This window comes from Salmo salar, chromosome ssa18 (assembly GCF_905237065.1).
Source record: "Salmo salar chromosome ssa18, Ssal_v3.1, whole genome shotgun sequence".
Lineage (NCBI taxonomy): Eukaryota > Metazoa > Chordata > Actinopteri > Salmoniformes > Salmonidae > Salmo > Salmo salar.
Genome location: NC_059459.1, coordinates 18,290,172 through 18,315,433, shown reverse-complemented (window position 1 = coordinate 18,315,433; position 25,262 = coordinate 18,290,172). Strand labels below are relative to the sequence as shown.

Genomic DNA, 25,262 nt, shown 5'->3' with positions numbered 1-25,262 from the left:
AGACAAATGCTGCAGCCAGCGAAGCAGGCATAGGTTTGTGTTCATTCTATTGTTCCTCTCCTAAATCCCTTCCCTCTTATTTCTCCTCTTCCCTTCTCTCCATATATATATATTCTAGTCTGGTCTGTAGTGCCGATTTGAGGTAGTATCTAAGGTAGAACCCACCTGTAATAAAATGGGAGGGTGAGCTAGAATCTAGTTAGAGCCCATCTGTAATAAAATGGGAGGTTGAGGTAGAATCTAGTTTGAACCCATCTGTAATAAAATGGGAGAGGTAAAATCTAATTACAACCCATCTGTAATAAAATGGGAGAGGTAAAATCTAATTACAACCCATCTGTAATAAAATGGGAGACGTTGTGATAGAATCTAGTTAAAACCCATCTGTAATAAAATGGGAGGGTGAGCTCGAATCTAGTTAGAGCCCATCTGTAATAAAATGGGAGAGGTTGTGATAGAATCTAGTTAGAGCCCATCTGTAATAAAATGGGAGGTTGAGGTAGAATCTAGTTAGAACCCATCTGTAATAAAATGGGAGGTTGAGGTATAATCTAGTTAGAACCCATCTGTAATAAAATGGGAGGTTGAGGTATAATCTAGTTAGAACCCATCAGTAATAAAATGGGAGGTTGAGGTAGAATCTAGTTAGAACCCATCTGTAATAAAATGGGAGAGGTTGAGGGAGATTTGGGGGGGTTAAAGGCAGTCCAATCTCTTGGCACCAAAGGTGCTGAGTTGGCAGTGTGCAGAGCACCCTGTGCCAGTGTGTCTAGTAGTTAAAAGACAGTCTGACTCCATGGCAGTAAATCTCCTGTCTGCTCTCTCTCTCTCTCCTTCCAAATTGGATTCTCCTTTGTCTGTCTAAAATGTTTTCTCATCTTTCTCTCTCCTTCATTCTAATTTTATTCCCCTATCTCTATTTCTTTCTCTTCTCTCTGTCTTGTTCCATCTCTCCTTTAACCCTCCCTTCTTCCTTCTCATCTCTTGTCTCCACTCACTCCCAAGTTTTTAGCAGTTTGAGCATTTATTTGCCAAGGATAAAGTTAGATAAGTTTTGTATTTCCTCCCATAATGCTTAAAGGAGCAATCCGCAGTTTCTACATCTATTTGGACTTAAAAATGAATGACATCACATTGGGCAAAAACTGGTTGGATCAACGTTGTTTCCTCATCATTTCAACCCAAACAAATCAATGTGATGTTGTTGACTCAATGTGGAAAACTGATTGGATTTGCAAAAAGTAATAATGTAACGGCATTTCGTCTTTTTTTGTTTTTTACCCAGCTTTTAACCTAAATCCAATGATATGGTGACATTTGTTGTTCATTCCACATTGAATTCACGTTAGTGGACAACTCAACCAAATGTAAATCAAAACTGGATTCTGAACTGAGGTCTGTGCCCAGTGGTATTTACCCATTGATTCTTGAAGAATATAACTTAGAAATGCTCCATGAGCTTAGTTCAACTGTCACACCCCATCATAACGCAGAATGTAAGCTTGTTTGACTCCAATGTTTGTAAACAAAGTACATATAGTCTCAAAACATGGCTAAAACTATCCATTTTATATTATGCTTGGTTAGCTGTGTCTATGAATTTGAGAGTGGTTACATTTCTCCAGCCCTCTCCCTCAGCTTTTTACTGAAACGGGCGGGGAAAACACTTTGTTTCAATTGAGAATTTCCCCTTTAAGGTTAGCATGTGGGGCAGGTAAGCTGACCCTAGATCTGTGCCTAAAGGCAACTTTTACCTGGGTTCCAGTTCAACGTTTGCTACGTTGCATGATGGTCTGTACAAAATGACACGTTTCCCCAAAACGGAGTGCACCGTTATGTCGTACTGCAATGCTGGGTTGTTATTAGTGATGTCACGTACTGCTGGCGATATGACCGTGGTGGGTGATAATTGATGATGTCACATCCTGCTAATGGTATGTATTAATATCAGCCTGCAGCGGCCACATTAAACTAATGGGCTGATAATGATGATGACTAACAGTGTCATGAGCTGTACAGGAGAGGAGGGAGGTAGCCTAACTGATGAAGAGGGGACACACAGATGCTATTTTAGGAGATGGCGCTTCATCACAAATAAAACAAATCTCACTGTCATGCCAACTTGTTGTTTTGACCAATTAGCAAGTCTTTGGAGTCTGATATGGCGTTAGAGGTCAGGGATTAATGGGGTTGCCACAATGATGGGCTACTCACCCTAGTGCAGTTGTTGGCTTTGGGCTCCAGCTCCCCCACCTTGGTGATCTGTTTCAGGAAGTCAGACTCCTGCATGCCAGGCTGGGAACCCCGACGCTTGAACAACGCCCGTGGGCTCCCCAGGACCACTTGGAGGTTCACTGCAAAACCTGGAGAAAAGGAAGAGGTTCATATGCCTGGTCCGATGATTATGTCTCACACATCACATGTCAATCTTGGGATCAATTAATTCCTTGCTTTAATCATCCTGGAAGTGACTACATACAGATCATTGATGACCTCGAACTATGGTGCAACTGACCGGAGATCAGATATATCTCAACTGTGCGGCAGAGTGTGTGCACGTGGGTGTGTTTGCTGTTCATGACTATGCATTGAGAATGCCAGACAGTATCACAGGAAGATCCCACTACAGTATCTCATATTACTCTCCTTATCTCAGTTACAGTATATGCGATACCACTGGGTATGGGGTGTGCTGATGGCTGCATGGAATAGCATATTACGTTTACTCGCCTCTCCACGTTTCTAGCACACTGTTTTCTAGGCCATAACTCTACTCTCATGGGTATCCTTCTACTCCACTGAGAGGTTGTGTGTGCGTGTTGCGTGTGAGAGTGTGTTGTGTATTTCCTGCATTTTGAGTCAAAGAAGGTCGCCAGTTTAACACGCACACATACACACCACACATAGTGTGTCTGAGTTAGTCCACTGAGATCTTCCTATTGGGTCAGTCCTATCAGGCATATTACTGAGCAGTGAGTGATACTGCAGTGAAGGCCCAGAAGCTGTACCCCAGGTATGATAGATAGGTATGAAAGCAATTATAAGATATACATCTCTTAACCTGCAGCTAAGGTGGTATGAAGATTAGTGCATCTGTTACCAATGCATGTCTGTCAGTGCAGTTTCTGTCTCAATAGTTTCATCCAGCTTCCTTTCCTGGCTTCTTTTCCTTGTCCTTTTCTTTATGGTTCTGTTTCTATGCATTGTATGTACTGTACGTGTTAGAAACTATACAAAGAACTCCCTTTCATCTTATATTGCGCAAGTGAACAGCAAACCTGGTTTCTAAAACAAACAACAAATGCCTCTCCCCCATGTGACCTACTTGTTGTGTGTATGTACAGGAGGTTGGTGGCATCTTAATTGGGGAGGATGGGCTTGTGGTAATGACTGGAGTGGAATGGTAACAAACACATCAAGCACATGGTTTCCAGGTGTTTGATGCCATTCCATTTGCTCTGTTCCAGACATTATTATGAGTCGTCCTCCCTTCAGCAGCCTCCACTGACTGACATGTACTGTATGTGTATCTGATAGATGCACACACACTACATGTTAATGTTTTTAAATGTATGTCAATTGTAAAGTTTTTTTTATCTGTAATGTATTTTTCGTTATGTGCCGGACCCCAGTAAGACTAGTTGTCGCTAATGGGGATCCTAATAAATGAAGTCAAGCATATCTTTGTCTGTTGAATTGTCACTGATATGGCATGATACAATGGTGGAAACCTTTGGAAAGGAGGCAAAGGAGGGATAGACATTTTAGAATACTGTGACACAGCCGGTTACTTCCTGTTTTATGAGTGAGGCTTATGACCATTGGTCAAGAAAATGATTAATATTAGCAATAGCATGAGTCATTAAAGACTAAGTGTTAGCATGCACCATCCCTCTCTTTTTTTGTCCCACTGACTCGTTCTAGCGTAAATACTAAACACATTCATGTTGCCCTCTCAAAATCCTCTTCAGGTGAGAGCTCCACTCCAAGACAATGACGGACAGAGCTTTGCATGTATGTGTGTTGGTGCATGTGTGTGGGCTGAGATATACAGAACTGTGTGTGTGTGTGCGCTCGCGTGTGTGTGCCTGCACCAGAAGAATACTAAACCATCTCCTCTTTCTCTGGCCCAATTGTGGCCCAGTAAATGAGATCGAGCAGCGATGGGACGGATTAATTGGCCAACTTGGCTGCTAACAATAGCCTCCAATACCACAATACAAGTTATTAAGGTAAAAGCTGCAATTTACACACTGCTCACCATTGCCCATTCTACATCAGATGAATAGTGATTAAAGGGGGTTTTTGTGGGCAAAAAAAATGTGATTGCAGGTTTGATTGGTGAATATAATATATGTACACTACCGTTCAAAAGTTTGGGGTCACTTAGAAATGTCCTTGTTTTTGAAAGAAAAGTACATTTTTTTGTCCATTAAAATAGAATCAAATTGATCAGAAATACAGTGTAGACATTTTTATGGAATATCTACATAGGCGTACAGAGGCCCATTATCAGCAACAATCACTCCTGTGTTCCAACGGCACGTTGTGTTAGCTAATCCAAGTTGATCATTTTTAAAGGTTAATTGATCATTAGAAAACCCTTTTGAAATTATGTTAGCACAGCTGAAAACTGTTGTTCTAATTAAAGAAGCAATAAAACTGGCCTTCTTTAGACTAGTTGAGTATCTAGAGCATCAGCATTTGTGGGTTCGATTACAGGCTCAAAATGGCCAGAAACAAAGTACTTTCTTCTGTAACTTGTCAGTCTATTCTTGCTCTGAGAAATGAAGGCTATTCCATGTGAGAAATTGCCAAGAAACTGAAGATCTCATACAAAGCTGTGTACTACTCCCTTCACAGAACAGCGCAAACTGTCTCTAACCAGAATAGAAAGAGGAGTGGGAGGCCCCGGTGCACAACTAAGCAAAAGGACAAGTACATTAGAGTGTCTAGTATGAGAAACAGATGCCTCACAAGTCCGCAACTGGCAGCTTCATTAAATTGTACCCACAAAACACCAGTGTCAATGTCAACAGTGAAGAGGCAACTCCGGGATGCTGGCCTTCTAGGCAGAGTTGCAAAGAAAAAGCCATATCTCAGACCGGCCAATAAAATTAAAAGATTAAGATGTTCAAAAGAACACAGACACTGGACAGAGGAACTCTGCCTAGAAGGCCAGCATCCCGGAGTCGCCTCTTCACTGTTAACGTTGAGACTGGTGTTTTGCGGGTAGTATTTAATGAAGCTGCCAGTTGAGGACTTGTGAGGCATCTGTTTCTCAAACTAGACAATAAGGCAGGTCTTTACCTAGCAAAGACTTATAGATGACCTGGAGCCAGTGGGTTTGGCGACGAATATGAAGCGATGACCAGCCAACGAGAGCATACAGGTCGCAGTGGTGGATAGTATACGGGGCTCTGGTGACAAAACATATGGCACTGTGATAGACTGCATCCAATTTGCTGAGTAGAGTGTTGGAGGCTATTTTGTATTTGACATTGCCGAAGTCAAGGATAGGTAGGATAGTCAGTTTTACGAGGGTATGTTTGGCAGCATGAATAAAGGATGCTTTGTTGCAAAATAGGAAGCCGATTCTGGATTTAATTTTGGATTGGAGATGCTTAATATGAGTCTGGAAGGAGAGTTTACAGTCTAACCCGACATCTAGGTATTTGTAGTTGTCCACATATTCTAAGTCAGAACCATCCAGAGTAGTGACGCTGGACGGGTGGGCAGGTGTGGGCAGCGATCGGTTGAAGAGCATGCATTTACTTTTATTTGCATTTAAGAGCAGTTGGAGGCCACGGAAGGAGAGTTGTATGGCATTGAAGCTCTTCTGAAGGTTAGTTAACACAGTGTCCAAAGAAGGGCCAGAAGTATACAGAATGGTGTCGTCTGCGTAGAGGTGGATCAGAGGATCACCAGCAGCAAGAGCGACATCATTGATGTATACAGAGAAAAGAGTCGGCCTGAGAATTAAACCCTGTGGCACCCCCATAGAGACTGCCAGAGGTCCGGACAACAGGCCCTCCTATTTGACACACTGAACTCTGTCTGAGAAGTAGTTGGTGAACCAGGCGAGGCAGTCATTTGAGAAACCAAGGCTATTGAGTCTGCCGATAAGAATGTGATGATTGACAGAGTCGAAAGCCTTGGCCAGGTCGATGAATACAGCTGCACAGTATTGTCTCTTATCGATGGCGGTTATGATATCATTTAGGACCTTGACCGTGGCTGAGGTGCACCCGTGACCAGCTCCGAAACCAGATTGCATAGGTACGGTGGGTACGGTGGGATTCTAAATGGTCAGTGATCTGTTTGTTAACTTGGCTTTCGAAGATGTTAGAAAGGCAGGGTAGGATAGATGTACTGTAGGTCTGTAACAGTTTGGGTCCAGAGTTTCACCCGCTTTGAAGAGGGGGATGACCGCGGCAGCTTTCCATTCTTTGGGGATCTCAGACGATATGAAAGACAGGTTGAATAGGCTAGTAATAGGGGTTGCAACAATTGCAGCAGATCATTTTATAAAGCGAGGGTCCAGATTGTCTAGCCCGGCTGATTTGTAGGGGTCCAGATTTTGCAGCTCTTTCAGAACATCAGCTATCTGGATTTGGGTGCAGGAGAAATGGAGGAGGCTTGGGCAAGTTGCTGTGGGAGGGTGCAGGGCTGTTGACCGGGGTAGGGGTAGCCAGGTGGAAAGCATGGACAGCCGTAGAGAAATGCTTCTTGAAATTCTCCATTATCGTGGATTTATCGGTGGTGACCGTGTTTCCTAGCCTCAGTGCAGTGGGCAGCTCGGAGGAGGTGCTCTTATTCTCCATGGACTTTACAGTGTCCCAGAACTTTTGGGAGTTTGTGCTACAGGATGCAAATTTCTGTTTGAAAAAGCTAGCCTTTGTGTTTATTGGTGCCTAACTTCCTTGAAAAGTTGCATATCGCGGGGGCTGTTTGATGCTAATGCAGTACGCCATAGGATGCTTTTGTGCTGGTCAAGGGCAGTCAGGTTTGGAGTGAACCAAGGGCTATATCTGTTCCTGGTTCTCCATTTTTTGAATGGGGCATGCTTATTTAAGATGGTGATGAAGGCACTTTTAAAGAATAACCAGTCATCCTCTACTGACGGAATGAGGTCAATATCCTTCCAGGATACCCGGGCCAGGTCAATTAGGAAGGCCTGCTCGCTGAAGTGTTTAGGGAGCGTTTGACAGTGATGAGGGGTGGTCATTTGACCGCAGACCCATTATGTACGCAGGCAATGAGGCAGTGATCGCTGAGATCCTGGTTGAAGACAGCAGAGGTGTATTTGGAGGGCAGGTTGGTTAGGATGATATCTTTGAGGGTGCCCATGTTTACGAATTTGGGGTTGTATCTATCTGGTAGGTTCATTGATCATTTGTGTGAGATTGAGGGCATCTAGCTTAGATTGTAGGACGGCCGGGGTGTTAAGCATGTCCCAGTTTAGGTCACCTAACAGCATGAGCTCTGAAGATAGATGGGGAGCAATCAATTCACATACAGTGCCTTGCGAAAGTATTCGGCCCCCTTGAACTTTTCGACCTTTTGCCACATTTCAGGCTTCAAACATAAAGATATAAAACTGTAATTTTTTGTGAAGAATCAACAACATGGTGGGACACAATCATGAAGTGGAACGAAATTTATTGGATATTTCTAACTTTTTTAACAAATAAAAAACGGAAAAATTGGGCGTGCAAAATTATTCAGCCCCCTTAAGTTAATACTTTGTAGCGCCACCTTTTGCTGCGATTACAGCTGTAAGTCGCTTGGGGTATGTCTCTATCAGTTTTGCACATCGAGAGACTGACATTTTTGCCCATTCCTCCTTGCAAAACAGCTCGAGCTCAGTGAGGTTGGATGGAGAGCGTTTGTGAACAGCAGTTTTCAGTTCTTTCCACAGATTCTCGATTGGATTCAGGTCTGGACTTTGACTTGGCCATTCTAACACCTGGATATGTTTATTTGTGAACCATTCCATTGTAGATTTTGCTTTATGTTTTGGATCATTGTCTTGTTGGAAGACAAATCTCCGTCCCAGTCTCAGGTCTTTTGCAGACTCCATCAGGTTTTCTTCCAGAATGGTCCTGTATTTGGCTCCATCCATCTTCCCATCAATTTTAACCATCTTCCCTGCCCCTGCTGAAGAAAAGCAGGCCCAAACCATGATGCTGCCACCACCATGTTTGACAGTGGGGATGGTGTGTTCAGGGTGATGAGCTGTGTTGCTTTTACGCCAAACATAACGTTTTGCATTGTTGCCAAAAAGTTCGATTTTGGATTCATCTGACCAGAGCACCTTCTTCCACATGTTTGGTGTGTCTCCCAGGTGGCTAGTGGCAAACTTTAAACTACACTTTTTATGGATATCTTTAAGAAATGGCTTTCTTCTTGCCACTTCCATAAAGGCCAGATTTGTGCAGTATACGACTGATTGTTGTCCTATGGACAGAGTCTCCCACCTCAGCTGTAGATCTCTGCAGTTCATCCAGAGTGATCATGGGCCTCTTGGCTGCATCTCTGATCAGTCTTCTCCTTGTATGAGCTGAAAGTTTAGAGGGACGGCCGGGTCTTCGTAGATTTGCAGTGGTCTGATACTCCTTCCATTTCAATGTTATCGCTTGCACAGTGCTCCTTGGGATGTTTAAAGCTTGGGAAATCTTTTTGTATCCAAATCCGGCTTTAAACTTCTCCACAACAGTATCTCGGACCTGCCTGGTGTGTTCCTTGTTCTTCATGATGCTCTCTGCGCTTTAAACGGACCTCTGAGACTATCACAGAGCAGGTGCATTTATACGGAGACTTGATTACACACAGGTGGATTCTATTTATCATCATTAGTCATTTAGGTCAACATTGGATCATTCAGAGATCCTCACTGAACTTCTGGAGAGAGTTTGCTGCACTGAAAGTAAAGGGGCTGAATAATTTTGCACGGCCAATTTTTCTGTTTTTTATTTGTTAAAAAAGTTTGAAATATCCAATAAATTTCGTTCCACTTCATAATTGTGTCCCACTTGTTGTTGATTCTTCACAAAAAAATACAGTTTTATATCTTTATGTTTGAAGCCTGAAATGTGGCAAAAGGTCGAAAAGGTCAAGGGGGCCGAATACTTTCGCAAGGCACTGTATGGTGTCCAGGGCACAGCTGGGGGCAGAAGATGGTCAATAGCAAGCGGCAACAGTGAGAGACTTGTTTCTGGAAAGGTGGATTTTAAAAAGTTGAAGGTCAAATTGTTTGGGCACAGACCTGGATAGTAAGACAGAACTCTACAGGCTATCTCTGCAGTAGATTGCAACTCCGCCACCTTTGGCAGTTCTATCTTGGTGGAAAATGTTATAGTTAGGGATGGACATTTCTGTGTTTTTGGTGGCCTTCCTAAGCCAGGATTCAGACACGGCTAGGACATCTGGGTTGGCAGAGTGTGCTAAAGCAGTGAATTAAACAAATTTAGGGAGGAGGCTTCTAATGTTAAACCTCTTTAGGGTACGTGGGACAAAATCGTCCCACACTATTCAACAGCCAGTGACAAATCAGAGCGCCAAATTTAAAACCAAAAAAAGTCATAATTCAAAGTTCTCAAACATAGGACTATTTCACACCATTTGAAAGATAAGACTCTCGTTAATCTAACCACATTGTCCAATTTCAAAAAGGCTTTACAGCGAAAGCAAAACATTAGATTGTCAGGAGAGTACCCTGCCAAAAATAATCACACAGCCATTTTCAAAGCAAGCATATATGTCACAAAAACCAAAACCACAGCTAAATGCAGCACTAACCTTTGATGATCTTCATCAGATGACACTCCTAGGACATTATGTTATACAATACATGCATGTTTTGTTCAATCAAGTTCATATTTATATCAAAAAACAGCTTTTTACATTAGCATGTGATGTTCAGAAATAGCATACCCACCGCAAACTTCCGGTGAATTTACTAAATTACTCATGAATAACGTTCACAAAATACATAACAATTAATTTAAGAATTATAGATACAGAACTCCTTTATGCAATCGCGGTGTCAGATTTTAAAATAGCTTTTCGGCGAAAGCACATTTTGCAATATTCTGAGTACATAGCCCGGCCATTACGCCTAGCTAATTTGACACCCACCAAGTTTGGCCTTCACCAAACTCAGATTTACTATAAGAAAAATTGGATTACCTTTGCTGTTCTTCGTCAGAATGCACTCCCAGGACTTCTACTTCAACAACAAATGTTGTTTTGGTTCCAAATAATCCATAGTTATATTCAAATAGCTCCGTTTTGTTCGTGCGTTCAGGTCAGTATCCGAAGGGTGACGCGCGAGCGCATTTCGTGACAAAAAATGGCAAAATATTCCATTACCGTACTTCGAAGCATGTCAAACGCTGTTTAAAATCTATTTTTATGCGATTTTTCTCGTAAAATAGCGATAATATTCCAACCGGGCGATGTTGTATTCATTCAAAGGCTGAAAGAAAAAAATTGAGAATTGTCATGAACGCGCATCTCCAGTGTCACTGTTCCCAGCCTGACCCCTCACAAACAGAGCTCCTGTACTTCGCCCAGAGACTGCAGACACCCCATTACACTTTCTGGCGCCTTCTGAGAGCCAATGGAAGCCTTAGAAAATGTCACGTTACAGCAGAAATGCTGTATTTTCGATTGAGATGCCACAGAAGGAGAACAAATTGTCAGACAGGGCACTTCCTGTATGGAATCTTCTCAGGTTTTGGCCTGCCATATGGGTTCTGTTATACTCACAGACACCATTCAAACAGTTTTAGAAACTTTCAAAGTGTTTTCTATCCAAATCTACTAATTATATGCATATTCTCATTTCTGGGCAAGAGTAGTAACCAGTAATAAATCGGGTACGTTTTTTATCCGGCCATGCAAATACTGCCCCCTAGTCCCAACAGGTTAACATGCATGAAACCAAGGCTTTTACGATTACAGAAGTCAACAAATGACAGCGCCTGGGGAATGGGAGGGGAGCTAGGCACTGCAGGCCTGGATTAACCTCTACATCACCAGTGGAACAGAGGAGGAGTAGGATAAGGGTACGGATAAAGGCTATAAGAACTGCTCATCTAGTACGTTCAGAACAGAGAGTAAAAGGAGCAGGTTCCTGGGCACGATAGAATAGATTCAAGGCATAATGTACAGTGGGCTGTGAGTAAACCTAGACATTGAGTTTTTTAATTTTACCTTTATTTAACTAGGCAAGTCAGTTAAGAACAAATTCTTATTTTCAATGACGGCCTAGGAAGAGTGGGTTAACTGCCTTGTTCAGGGGCAGAACGACAGATTTTTACCTTGTCAGCTCGGGGATTTCATCTTGCAACATTTTGGTTACTAGTCCAACACTCTAACCACTAGGCTACCACCGGCATTGAGTTACAATGAGAGAGGTATTGTCTCTATAGACACCATTTAAACCAGGTGAGGTCACCGCATGTGTGGGAGGTGGAACAAAACGGTTAGCTAAGGCATATTGAGCAGGGCTGGTGGCTCTACAGTGAAATAAGACAATAATCACTAACCAACACAGCAATGGACAAGGCATATTGACATTAGAGAGAGGCATGCGTAGCTGAGTGATCATGGGGTCTAGTGAGTAGCTTGGCGGGCTGGAGACACGGCGATTCAGACAGCTAGTGGGCAGGGTCTAGCAGGCTAGCAGATGGGCATTCAGGGGACGTCGCGATGGAGGAGCCTGTTGAAAACCCCCTCGGGCGGATTACGTCGGTAGTCCAGTCATGATGGATCGGCGGGGCTCCGTATCGGCAGTAAAAGGGGTCCAGGCCAATTGGAAAAATAGGTATTGCAGCCCAAGGAGTGGCTGATGGACCTCTTCAGCTAGCCGGGAGATGGGCCTAACATAGGCTAGCTCCAGGCTAATTGGTGCTTGCTCCGGGACAGAGACGTTAGCCAGGAGTAGCCACTCGGATAGCAGCTAGCTAGCTGCGATGATCCAGGTGAAAAGGTTCAGAGCTTGCGGTAGGAATCCGGAGATGTGGAGAAAAGAAGTCCGATATGCTCTGGATTGAATCGCGCTGTGCAGACTGGCAGGAGTTGTCCAGGCTAAAGGTTAGCTGATGACCGCTAGCAGTGGCTAGCTGACTACTAGCTAGTAGCTAGTTAGCTGGCTAGCTTCTGTTGGGGGTTCCGGTTCTAGAGTAAAGAAAATAGCAGATCCATACCACATTGGGTGAGGCGGGTTGCAGGAGAATATGTTGAAGTTGAGGTTAAAACATTTTTTATAAAAAATATATACGAAATATATGCGAAGAAAAAAATATATATACACGGGATACGACAAGAAAAAAAAACGCCTGACTGCTATGCCATCTTGGAATTGATCTATGACATCTTGGAACTGTGCCATACAGATTGCAAAATAGTTTGGAAGAGATCTTTGATGTACCGATTCCATGGTATGAGTTGATATATAAAACAACGCAAGATTCAAGACTTCGTGCTTTTCAGCTAAAATTATTATAAAGAATTCTTGCCACCAACAAAATGTTGAATATTTGGGCCATAAAATCATCGAAGCTCTGCAGATTTTGTTGTGAGGATACAGAATCAATAGACCATTTATTTTGGTATTGCCCTCAGGTAGCCTGTTTCTGGTCTCAGGTTCAGGAATGGCTGAAAATGCATAGCATTGATCTAAAATTGACCCTAGAAATAGTACTGTTAGGAGATCTGGAGAGACCGGGTCAGTCAATTACTAAGATACTAATTCTCTTAGTAAAAGTATTTATCTTCAACACGCAATCTGTGGATTGTATTTGATTAGATAAATTGAAATTGTACGTTAAACATAACCGCAGAGTTGAAAGATATACACTACCATTCAAAAGTTTGGGGTCACACATTGCTAATGTTGTAAATGACTATTGAAGCTGGAAACGGTTGATTTTGAATGGAATATCTACATAAGCGTACAGAGGCCCATTATCAGCAACCATCACTCCTGTGTTCCAATGGCACGTTGTGTTAGCTAATCCAAGTTTATCATTTTAAACGGCTAATTAATCATTAGAAAACCCTTTTGTAATTATGGTTGCACAGCTGAAAACCATTGTCCTGATTAAAGAAGCAATAAAACTGTCTTTCTTTAGACTAGTTGAGTATCTGGAGCATCAGCATTTGTGGGTTCGATTACAAGCTCAAAATGGCCAGAAACAAAGTTCTTTCTTCTGAAACTCGTCAGTCTATTCTTGTTCTGAGAAATGAAGACTATTCCATGCCAGAAATTGCCAAGAAACTGAAGATCTCTTATAACGCTGTGCACTACTTCCTTCACAGAACAGCGCAAACTGTCTCTAACCAGAATAGAAAGAGGAGTGGGAGGTCCCGGTGCACAACTGAGCAAAGGACAAGTATATTAGAGTGTCTAGTTTGAGAAACAGACACCTCACAAATCCTCAACTGGCAGCTTCATTAAATAGTATCCGCAAAACACCAGTGTCAACGTCAACAGTGAAGAGGCGATGCCGGGACGCTGGCCTTCTAGGCAGAGCATAGACACTGGACAAAGGAACTAGAAGGTCAGCATCCCGGAGTCGCCTCTTCACTGTTGACGTTGAGAAGTGATGGTTGCTGATAATGGGCCTCTGTACGCCTATGTAAATATTCCATAAAAAATCAGCCGTTTCCAGCTACAATAGTCATTTACAACATTAACAATGTCTATACTGTATTTCTGATCAATTTGTTTTTCTTTTAATGGAGTGAAATGTTATTTTTTACAGGGTCAGTCATAGTAGTACAGCACCCCTGGAGGAAATTGGGGTTAAGTGCCTTGCTCATGGGCACATCAACAGATTTTTCACCTTGTCCGCTCAGGTATTCAAACCAGCGACCTTTCGGTTACTGGCCCAACTTTGTAACCGCTAGGCTACCTATCGCCATTTAGCAGGCGCTTTTATCCAACGTGACTTAATAATGCGTCCATATATTTTCATATGGGTGACCCCAGCAGGAATTTGACCCATGAACCTTAGCATTACAAGAGCCATGCTCTACCAACTGAATCACACAGAACAATAAGAAAGACTAGGGGAGATAGGGAGAGTAGAGGAAAGCACAGGAGAAAAGGAAAAAGGTTGATAAGGGGAGACGGAGAGGAGGAGATGAGGAGAGGAGTAGGCTCTTCTGTTACAATGTCTTAATTGTCTGTGTGTGTGTGTGTGTGTGTGTGTGTGTGTGTGTGTGTGTGTGTGTGTGTGTGTGTGTGTGTGTGTGTGTGTGTGTGTGTGTGTTTGTTTGTGAGCACAGAGTATGGGTAAAACGTGTCTATGTGTATCGCATGTCTGGCTGTGTCCCTTTCTTTGCACGCTTGAGTGTCAGTGTGTGGTTAGCAGAACCATTAATGCAGGAGGGACCACTAGATGGGTTTGTTATGGACAGAGCAGAGAAAGACCACTAGAAGGCTGAAGTGGTGAGCAGCATCCCACTTTCCTTTTAGATGTGCTTACAGCTGAAAAGCACCGTTACCTGACGCACCCTTTTAGAGAGAGACCGAGAACAGTCCCACTCCTCACCCCAAACACAAGAGCCCATTAATAGTGTGAAGCAGTTTACACCATGTTGGGCCGCATTCCAGGTTTAAAAAACATTGGGTTCAGTTCCTCTGCCCTAGAGGATTAGATGTGCTCTTACCTGCCATGTCGATGGCGAAGGGGCGGTCGGGCCTCCAGCCAGTGTACCAGCCCACCACTTTGCCCTTCTCCACTATGGGGCGCTCGTACCTCCGCCCACTGACCAGCCCCACCGGCCACACTGACACACCCCGCGTCGAACGCATCTAGAGAAACAGAGGGGGAGAGAGAGTTAGACACACAAACACAAACACACAGAAGCCCCATAGGCCACACAGACAGGCACTATGATCCGAAAACAGGAGAGGTCAAAGCAATAGGACTCTTGGTGTGAATTAGCTCCAGGCCTTTGTAGCTCGTTCATATCAGTGTAGATAGAGGATAGCAGACAGGGAGGCAGTTTTAGACTTTTGAGATGGACCGTCTGTGTCCATACATAGAACTGCCACCCTCCTCAAATCAAGCTGTGAAGTAGATCAACAACCACATTTATTTGGTGGCAAACGTCGGATGAAATATCTGAAGAAATCTGATAAGGTGGAAATCAGCATGGCTAGACTCCTTGCTTCACTGGATCCTACACTAAATGAAATAGCATAGTAGAATGGGGCCCGGTACATTTTCACCGTGAATTAATTACAGACAGCCAGCAGCAGGGTAGAGCCAGACTGTTTGTGTGTAAGTGTGTAAATTGCGTTTAGCCTTGGAGTGTGGAACACATGTGAGTGTGTGTGTGTGTGTGTGTGTATACAGTTACTATGTGTGTGTGTGTGTGTGTGTGTGTGTGTGTGTGTGTGTGTGTGTGTGTGTGTGTGTGTGTGTGTGTGTGTGTATGCTTGCTTGTGTGTGTGCATGCATTCATTTGTTTGTTTGCTGCTGTGTGTGTAACATTTCATACATCATTTCCAGTATAGATTTCGATAAAGTGTTATTCTCCTTTCAGAACCTCAAACCACCTGAAGGAAGTCACTCATGGGCAAAACATACAAGACAGTATTGGATTACAGAGCGACAATGACGCCGTGTGATTCTTCACACAAACGGTCAAGGCAGGGCCTAGATCTTTCATGTCTCCTCTCCACCTCCCAGCGCTCAACAGAGTGATGGGAAGGCTCTCTCTCCCTTTCTATCTCCCTTTCTCTCTCTCTCTTCCCCTTTACCCATGCACACAGCTTAGAAGTCTTCTCTTCAAATGCTGTACCCCTTGAGCTTGTGCGACGCTAAAACCCTTCTCAACCTTTGTTTCCTCCAGGGTTTTTTTTCAAAGGCTTCTAGTCGAGTCTGTCAAAACGGAGATGAAAAGAGAGTGAATGTCCGCTCGCTCACTGTTTACAGTTCCCGTGTGTAATCTTAATTTTTAGCCTTATGGTACTGCATCGTTTCCAGCCTTAATGGTCTTTGATGGGGTTTTAACCTGAGTAGCCTGATGAAGACTGTTGTGAAGGAATCAAGTAGATAACACTGGGTAGCAGCAAAAAATGAGTCGACATTCATTTGGTTCTAATTATGTTTCGTCCAGATCCTGACCCGTGTTTGGATATGCATAATTCCTCAAATGAATGGAGACTTAGGGATGGAGCAGTTGTTTAAAAGACATCCTTAAAAATGCTTCCAATGTATTCTTAATTACAAAGCACCCCCATAGTACCCATATAGTCCTACCCACTAGACACTCCAAGATCGGAGATGATTGCTATCCAATCACACACAGATCAGTGATTAAAAAAGGAATGGAGGAAAGAAGGACGAATGTTCAATTGGACCAGGGCCTCAGAGAAAAAGCAAAGGCAGACCTGGGAACTGTAAAGATTGATTAAAAGCTCCAGCCTCTGCAGGCATGGACCCAGACTGTCAAAACCAACATCAACCGTATAATACCTGTGCTAGAGAAATAGTCAATACCCTTCAGACAGAATCCACTCTGCAGAGAATTCTAGCTCTAAAAATAGACCAAAAAAGAATTGCTTTGTGACCTATAACCTCTACTGGCTCTATGCTGGCGTTTTGGGACATCGAGGAAACCAGATCCCATTATTGACATACATTGGATTTTGACACAGTAGATGGGTTCCTGGTCTCTATCTGAAATGGAGGTATACTTTCCACATAGCGGCATTGTCTGACTGAGTGGTACAGAAAAAAGTCATACCTTAAAGGATAATCAAATCAAATCACATCTTATTGGTCATATACACATATTTAGAAGATGTTATTGTGGGTGTAGCGAAATACTTGTGTTCCTAGCTCCAACAGTGCAGTAGTATCTAACAATTCACAACAATACACACAAATCTACAAGTAAAATAATGGAATTAAGAAATATATAAATATTAGGACAAGCAATGTCGGAGTGGCATTGACTAGAATACAGTAGAATACAGTATATACATATGGAATGAGTTAAAACAGTATGTAAACATTATTAAAGTGGCCAGTGATTCCATGTCTATGTACATGGGGCAGCAGCCTCTAAGGTGCAGGGTTGAGTAACCAGGTGGTAGCCAGCTAGGGACAGTGACTAAGTTCAGGGCAGGGTACTGGGTGGAGGCCGGCTAGTGATGGCTATTTAACAGTCTGATGGCCTTGAGATAGAAGCTCTTTTTCATTATCTAGGTCCCAGCTTTGATGCACCTGTACTGACCTTGCCTTCTGGAAGATAGCGGGGGAACAGGCTGTGGCTCTGGTGGTTGTTGTCCTTGATGATCTTTTTGGCCTTCCTGTGACATCGGGTGCTGTAGGTGTCCTGGAAGGCAGGCAGTGTGTCCCCGGTGATGTGTTGGGCAGACCGCACCACCCTCTGGAGAGCCCTGCGGTTGCGGGCTGTGCAGTTGCTCTACCAGGCATTGATTCAGACCGACAGGATGCTCTCAATGGTGCATCTGTAAAACTATGTGAGGGTCTTAGGGGCAAAGACTAATTTATTCAGCCTTGAAGAGGCTCTGTTGTGCCTTCTCTATCACACTGTCTGTGTGGGTGGACCATTTCAGACTGTCAGTGATGTGTACACTGAGGAACTTTTCACCTTCTCCACTGCGGTCCCATTGATGTGGATGGGGGCGTGCTCCCTCTACTGTCTCCTGAAGTCTACGATCAGCTCCTTAGTTTTGTTGACATTGAGGGAGAGGTTATTTTCCTGGCACCACTCTGCCAGGGCCCTCACCTCCTTCCTGTAGGCTGTCTCGTCATTGTTGGTAATCAGACCTACTACTGTTGTGTCATCTGCAAACTTGATGATTGAGTGAGTACAGGAGGGGGCTGAGCACACACCCTTGTGGGGCCCCTGTGTTGAGGGTCAGCGTAGTCGAGGTGTTGTTTCCTACCTTCACCACCTTGGGGCGGCTCGTCAGGAAGTCCAGGACCCAGTTGCACAGGGCGGGGTTCAGACCCAGGGCCCCGAGCTTAATGATGAGCTTGGAGGGTACTATAGTGTTGAAGGCTGAGCTGTAGTCAATGAACAGCATTCTTACATAGGTATTCCTCTTGTCCAGATGGGAAAGGGCAGTGTGCAGTGTAATGTCAATTACATCGTCTGTGGATTCGGAGTGCACTTTTGACGAGGGGAACAGGAGAATACGTCAGGTTACCATTTAAGATGTCATCTATCTAATATTGAGTTGCAACATAGTCAGTGAATATTTAGGCTGCTTTTGTTTACTCCATATTAACGGAGGTGATATGTAAAGTGTATGCATATACATTGGGATTTTTAACGATACAGTATAAATCCATTATAAATGTGTTCCTCTCCTAGAGAATAAGCTGTCATTTAATTGTGTGCTCATACACTGTTTCCTTGGTGCGATTTTAATCAATCCTTCTCCATGTGTCATTAATATGCATAGCGGGGGCTATGAAAGAGAGAAAGGGAGAAAAAAAAATGATGAATTAAATTAGAGGAGAGAAAATGAGGAGGTTATGAAATGGTGATGCAATGATACATGGTGTGTGCGCGGGTTGGTGTAAGGGGTTGGGGTTGAGTTTGCTGTGTCTGAAAGAATGATGAAGTGTGTGTGGGTGTGTGGGTGTGTGTTTGTGCTCTAAGGGCATCGTTTCTGTCTCCATCCTTCTAAGCAGCTGGGTGTGGGGCGGGGGGGGTGGGTTCAGGGTTGGAGGGTAGACAATGCCAGCATTTTGACAGACTCACGACTCACACTGCTCCTGAGGGTGGAGAAATAAATGAGGAGAGGGATGAGGAGGGAGGAATAGAGGAAGGGAGAGAAAGAGAGAGAGGGTAGTACATGAGAGAAGAGGACACAAGGAAAGAGAGAAGAGGACACAGGGAAAGAGAGAAGAGTGGGAGAGGATGGAAAAGGAAAGCAGGGAGGTGATGAGAGAGGAACGGATCCATAAATAAGGAAAAGAGAGAGGGAGAGTGGAGAGGAGACAGAGCGGGAGAATAGAAGGGGTGTGCCAGTGCAGTAATGAGTAACCAGAGCTAGTGTAAAATCAAGTGTCTGTTCTCACGCCCTGTTCTACGCACTTCACCTCTCTCACACCTCCTCCATCTTTCTCACCACCCTCTCTTCTTCACTACACTACCTTTTCTCTCTCCTTCCCCTTCCTTCTCCCCCCTCCTCCTCCTCCTCTCCACCACCTACTCAGACACAGCCAATTTCTATCTGTGGGATTCTCTTCTTTCTGCTTCAGTTCCCAGACAGAAAAAAACCCCTCTAGTATGTAATTATGATAATTGCTCACATGGGTTTGATGGAATTGGATTTCAGATTTTGCTCTTCCTCTCTTTCTTGTGGTTCCTTTGTTCCCTTTCTAGGGGCCAACTGAACACTATGAAACCATGGACATTGATTGAATTTGTCCTGGCAATGTGTCAGTGTAGTTCAAGTCCAAGTATGTAGACCTATCCTTAAGTATGTAGGCCTATCTTCCACACCAATTAATAGTCTGCTCATTTCAGAATAGTTTCTACCCTTGTTGAGGTGGGAGAGACAAAATTGTGTTCAATTCTTTTCTGACCTCTGCCTGCCCATGACCTGTCGTTTGCCTGCCCCCCTGTTTTTGTAATAAACTTTTGTTACTTCGAAACTGTCTGCATCTGGGTCTTCTCCGGAGCTTGACACTTTTCATTAATTGGTAGGATGTTCTACCTCACTTTTACCAGCAGGTCTCTTGTGCCTATCACCCAGTAGCACTCACATCTGTAATTATAAAGTGCTTTGAAAGGCTGGTCATGACTCACACCATCATTCCAGACACCGTATATCCACTCCAATTCACATACTGCACCAACAGATCCACAGATGATGCAATCTCTATTGCACATCACAATGCCCTCTCCCACCTGGACAAGAGGGGAAATAACGAATGCTGTTCATAGACTACAGCTCAGCATTCAACACCATAGTCCCCTCAGCTGGGGACCCTGGGACTGAACACCTCTCTCTGTAACTGGATCCTGGTCTTCCTGATGGGCCGGCCCCAGGGGGTGAGGGTAGGCAACAACACCTCTGTCACGCTGACACTCAACACAGGGCCCCCTCAATGCTGTGTGCTTAGTCCTCTCCTGTACTCCCTGTTCAACCACGACTGCATAGCCATCAAATCAAATTTATTTATATAGCCCTTCTTACAGCTGATATCTCAAAGTGCTATACAGAAACCCAGCCTAAAACCCCAAACAGCAAGTAATGCAGGTGTAGAAGCACGGTGGCTAGGAAAAACTCTCTAGAAAGGCCAAAACCTAGGAAGAAACCTAGAGAGGAACCAGGCTATGAGGGGTGGCCAGTCCTCTTCTGGCAGCGTACAGGGAGGAGGTCAGAGACTTGGCAATGTGGTGCCAACACAACAATCACTCCCTCAACCTCAGTAAGACCAAGGAGCTGATCGTGGACTACAACAGGACAAAGAGGGGAGTGCGCCCCCCCCCCATCCAAATGAGCTTCAGGTTCTTTGGTGTCTACATCACTAAGGGCATAACACGGTCCACACGCACCTGCACAGTCGTGAAGAGGGCAAAACAGCACCTCTTCCCCCTCAGGAGGCTGAAAAGATTTGCTTCCTCAAAAAGTTCTACAGCTGCACCATCGAGAGCATCTTGACTGGCTGCATCACCGCTTATGGCAAATGCACAACCCTCGACCGCAAAGCGCTACAGAGGGTGGTGTGGGCAGCCCAGTACATCACTGGGGCTGAGCTCCCTGCCATCCAGGACCTCTATATCAGGCGGTGTCAGAGGAAGGACAAAATAATTAACAAAGACTTTAGCCACCCAAGCCATAGACCAGGGATGAGTAACTCCAGTCCTCGGGGGCCTGATTGGTGTCACACTTTTGCCCCAGCCGCAGCTAACACACCTGACTCCAATAATCACCTAATCATGATCTTCCGTTTAGAATGCAATTAATTTAATCAGCTGTGTTAGGTTGGGATGGGGAAAAAGTGTGACACCACTCTGGCCCCCCGAGGACTGGAGTTGCCCACCCTTGCCGTAGAATGTTCACTCTGCTACCGTCCGGCAAACGATACCGAAGCATCAGCTCTCTGACCAACAGGCTCAGAGACAGCTTCGGTCCCAAAACCATAAGACTGCTACATAGTTAAATAATGGTTACCTGGACTATCTGCACTGATCCTATCTTGCACTGATTCTATACACACTCACAAGACCATATATACACACTATATACACACACTACACAAACACTCTCACACAAAACCCACACATATTCACATACACTACATAATGTACGCACACACACACACAAGACACACACACACACACATGCCAACAACACAAACACACATACACACACACATACCAACATAACAAAAAAACACTTTTACACTCATCATACGCTGCTGCTACTTTCTTCGAAAAAAAATTCTCCAAAATGGTTCTTCAGCTGTCCCCATAAGATAACCTTTTATAGTACCAGGTAGAACCCTTTTTGGCTCCAGGTAAGACCATTTTGGGTTCCATGTAGAACCCTCTGTAGAAAGGTTTCTACATGGAATCCAAAAGGGTTCTACCTGCAACCAAAAAAAAGATTATTCAAAGGGTTTTCCTATGGTGACAGCCAAAGAACCCTTTAAGGTTCTAGATACAGTAGCACCTTTGTTTCTAAGAGTGTACGCTGTTTTTTATTTTACTCATATTATTCTCTATTCTTATGACTAGTCATGTTACCCTGCCTTCATGTACATATCTACCTCAAGTACCTTGTACCTCTGCACATTGATCTGGTACTGGTACTCCCTGTATATAGCTCCACATTGATCTGGTACTGGTACTCCCTGTATATAGCTCCACATTGATCTGGTACTGGTACTCCCTGTATATAGCTCCACATTGATCTGGTACTGGTACTCCCTGTATATAGCTCCACATTGATCTGGTACTGGTACTCTCTGTATATAGCTCCACATTGATCTGGTGCTGGTACTCCCTGTATATAGCGCCACATTGATCTGGTACTGGTACTCCCTGTATATAGCTCCACATTGATCTGGTACTGGTACTCCCTGTATATAGCTCCACATTGATCTGGTACTGGTACTCCCTGTATATAGCTCCACATTGATCTGGTACTGGTACTCCCTGTATATAGCTCCACATTGATCTGGTACTGGTACTCCCTGTATATAGCTCCACATTGATCTGGTACTGGTACTCTCTGTATATAGCTCCACATTGATCTGGTACTGGTACTCTCTGTATATAGCTCCACATTGATCTGGTGCTGGTACTCCCTGTATATAGCGCCACATTGATCTGGTACTGGTACTCCCTGTATATAGCTCCACATTGATCTGGTACTGGTACTCTCTGTATATAGCTCCACATTGATCTGGTGCTGGTACTCCCTGTATATAGCGCCACATTGATCTGGTACTGGTACTCCCTGTATATAGCTCCACATTGATCTGGTACTGGTACTCCCTGTATATAGCTCCACATTGATCTGGTACTGGTACTCCCTGTATATAGCTCCACATTGATCTGGTGCTGGTACTCCCTGTATATAGCTCCACATTGATCTGGTACTGGTACTCCCTGTATATAGCTCCACATTGATCTGGTACTGGTACTCCCTGTATATAGCTCCACATTGACCTGGTATTGGTACTCCCTGTATATAGCTCCACATTGATCTGGTGCTGGTACTCCCTGTATATAGCTCCACATTGATCTGGTACTGGTACTCCCTGTATATAGCTCCACATTGATCTGGTACTGGTACCCCCTGTATATAGCTCCACATTGATCTGGTGCTGGTACTCTCTGTATATAGCTCCACATTGATCTGGTACTGGTACTCCCTGTATATAGCTCCACATTGATCTGGTACTGGTACTCCCTGTATATAGCTCCACATTGATCTGGTACTGGTACTCCCTGTATATAGCTCCACATTGATCTGGTACTGGTACTCCCTGTATATAGCTCCACATTGATCTGGTACTGGTACTCCCTGTATATAGCTCCACATTGATCTGGTACTGGTACTCCCTGTATATGCGCCACATTGATCTGGTACTGGTACTCCCTGTATATAGCTCCACATTGATCTGGTACTGGTACTCCCTGTATATAGCTCCACATTGATCTGGTACTGGTACTCCCTGTATATAGCTCCACATTGATCTGGTACTGGTACTCTCTGTATATAGCTCCACATTGATCTGGTACGGGTACTCTCTGTATATAGCTCCACATTGATCTGGTGCTGGTACTCCCTGTATATAGCGCCACATTGATCTGGTACTGGTACTCCCTGTATATAGCTCCACATTGATCTGGTACTGGTACTCCCTGTATATAGCTCCACATTGATCTGGTGCTGGTACTCCCTGTATATAGCTCCACATTGATCTGGTACTGGTACTCCCTGTATATAGCTCCACATTGATCTGGTACTGGTACTCCCTGTATATAGCTCCACATTGATCTGGTACTGGTACCTCCTGTATATAGCTCCACATTGATCTGGTGCTGGTACTCCCTGTATATAGCTCCACATTGATCTGGTACTGGTACTCCCTGTATATAGCTCCACATTGATCTGGTACTGGTACTCCCTGTATATAGCTCCACATTGATCTGGTACTGGTACTCCCTGTATATAGCTCCACATTGATCTGGTACTGGTACTCCCTGTATATAGCTCCACATTGATCTGGTACTGGTACTCCCTGTATATAGCTCCACATTGATCTGGTACTGGTACTCCCTGTATATAGCTCCACATTGATCTGGTACTGGTACTCCCTGTACATAGCTCCACATTGATCTGGTACTGGTACTCCCTGTATATATCTCCACATTGATCTGGTACTGGTACTCCCTGTATATAGCTCCACATTGATCTGGTACTGGTACTCCCTGTATATAGCTCCACATTGATCTGGTACTGGTACTCCCTATATATAGCTCCACATTGATCTGGTACTGGTACTCCCTGTATATAGCTCCACATTGATCTGGTACTGGTACTCCCTGTATATAGCTCCACATTGATCTGGTACTGGTACTCCCTGTATATAGCTCCACATTGATCTGGTACTGGTACTCCCTGTATATAGCTCCACATTGATCTGGTACTGGTACTCTCTGTATATAGCTCCACATTGATCTGGTACTGGTACTCTCTGTATATAGCTCCACATTGATCTGGTGCTGGTACTCCCCTGTATATAGCGCCACATTGATCTGGTACTGGTACTCCCTGTATATAGCTCCACATTGATCTGGTACTGGTACTCTCTGTATATAGCTCCACATTGATCTGGTGCTGGTACTCCCTGTATATAGCGCCACATTGATCTGGTACTGGTACTCCCTGTATATAGCTCCACATTGATCTGGTACTGGTACTCCCTGTATATAGCTCCACATTGATCTGGTACTGGTACCTCCTGTATATAGCTCCACATTGATCTGGTGCTGGTACTCCCTGTATATAGCTCCACATTGATCTGGTACTGGTACTCCCTGTATATAGCTCCACATTGATCTGGTACTGGTACTCCCTGTATATAGCTCCACATTGATCTGGTACTGGTACTCCCTGTATATAGCTCCACATTGATCTGGTACTGGTACTCCCTGTATATAGCTCCACATTGATCTGGTACTGGTACTCCCTGTATATAGCTCCACATTGATCTGGTACTGGTACTCCCTGTATATAGCTCCACATTGATCTGGTACTGGTACTCTCTGTATATAGCTCCACATTGATCTGGTACTGGTACTCCCTGTATATAGCTCCACATTGATCTGGTACTGGTACTCCCTGTATATAGCTCCACATTGATCTGGTACTGGTACTCCCTGTATATAGCTCCACATTGATCTGGTACTGGTACTCCCTGTATATAGCTCCACATTGATCTGGTACTGGTACTCCCTGTATATAGCTCCACATTGATCTGGTACTGTACTCCCTGTATATAGCTCCACATTGATCTGGTACTGGTACTCCCTGTATATAGCTCCACAGTGATCTGGTACTGGTACTCCCTGTATATGCTCTACATTGATCTGGTACTGGTACTCTCTGTATATAGCTCCACATTGATCTGGTACTGGTACTCTCTGTATATAGCTCCACATTGATCTGGTGCTGGTACTCCCTGTATATAGCTCCACATTGATCTGGTACTGGTACTCCCTGTATA

At 44.1% G+C, this 25,262-nt stretch overlaps 1 protein-coding gene across 1 annotated transcript in view; it reads right to left on the bottom strand.

Annotated features, from left to right (window-relative positions):
* Positions 1 to 25,262, bottom strand: part of LOC106576988 (galactosylgalactosylxylosylprotein 3-beta-glucuronosyltransferase 2-like) — a 47,939-nt gene that overhangs the window by 1,061 nt on the left and 21,616 nt on the right. The window contains exons 2-3 of the mRNA XM_014154606.2: positions 14,686 to 14,830; positions 2,215 to 2,363 (exon numbers count right to left, since the gene is read on the bottom strand). Of these exons, the coding sequence (XP_014010081.1) occupies positions 2,215 to 2,363; positions 14,686 to 14,830 (294 nt within the window). The remainder of the gene's footprint in view (positions 1 to 2,214; positions 2,364 to 14,685; positions 14,831 to 25,262) is intronic.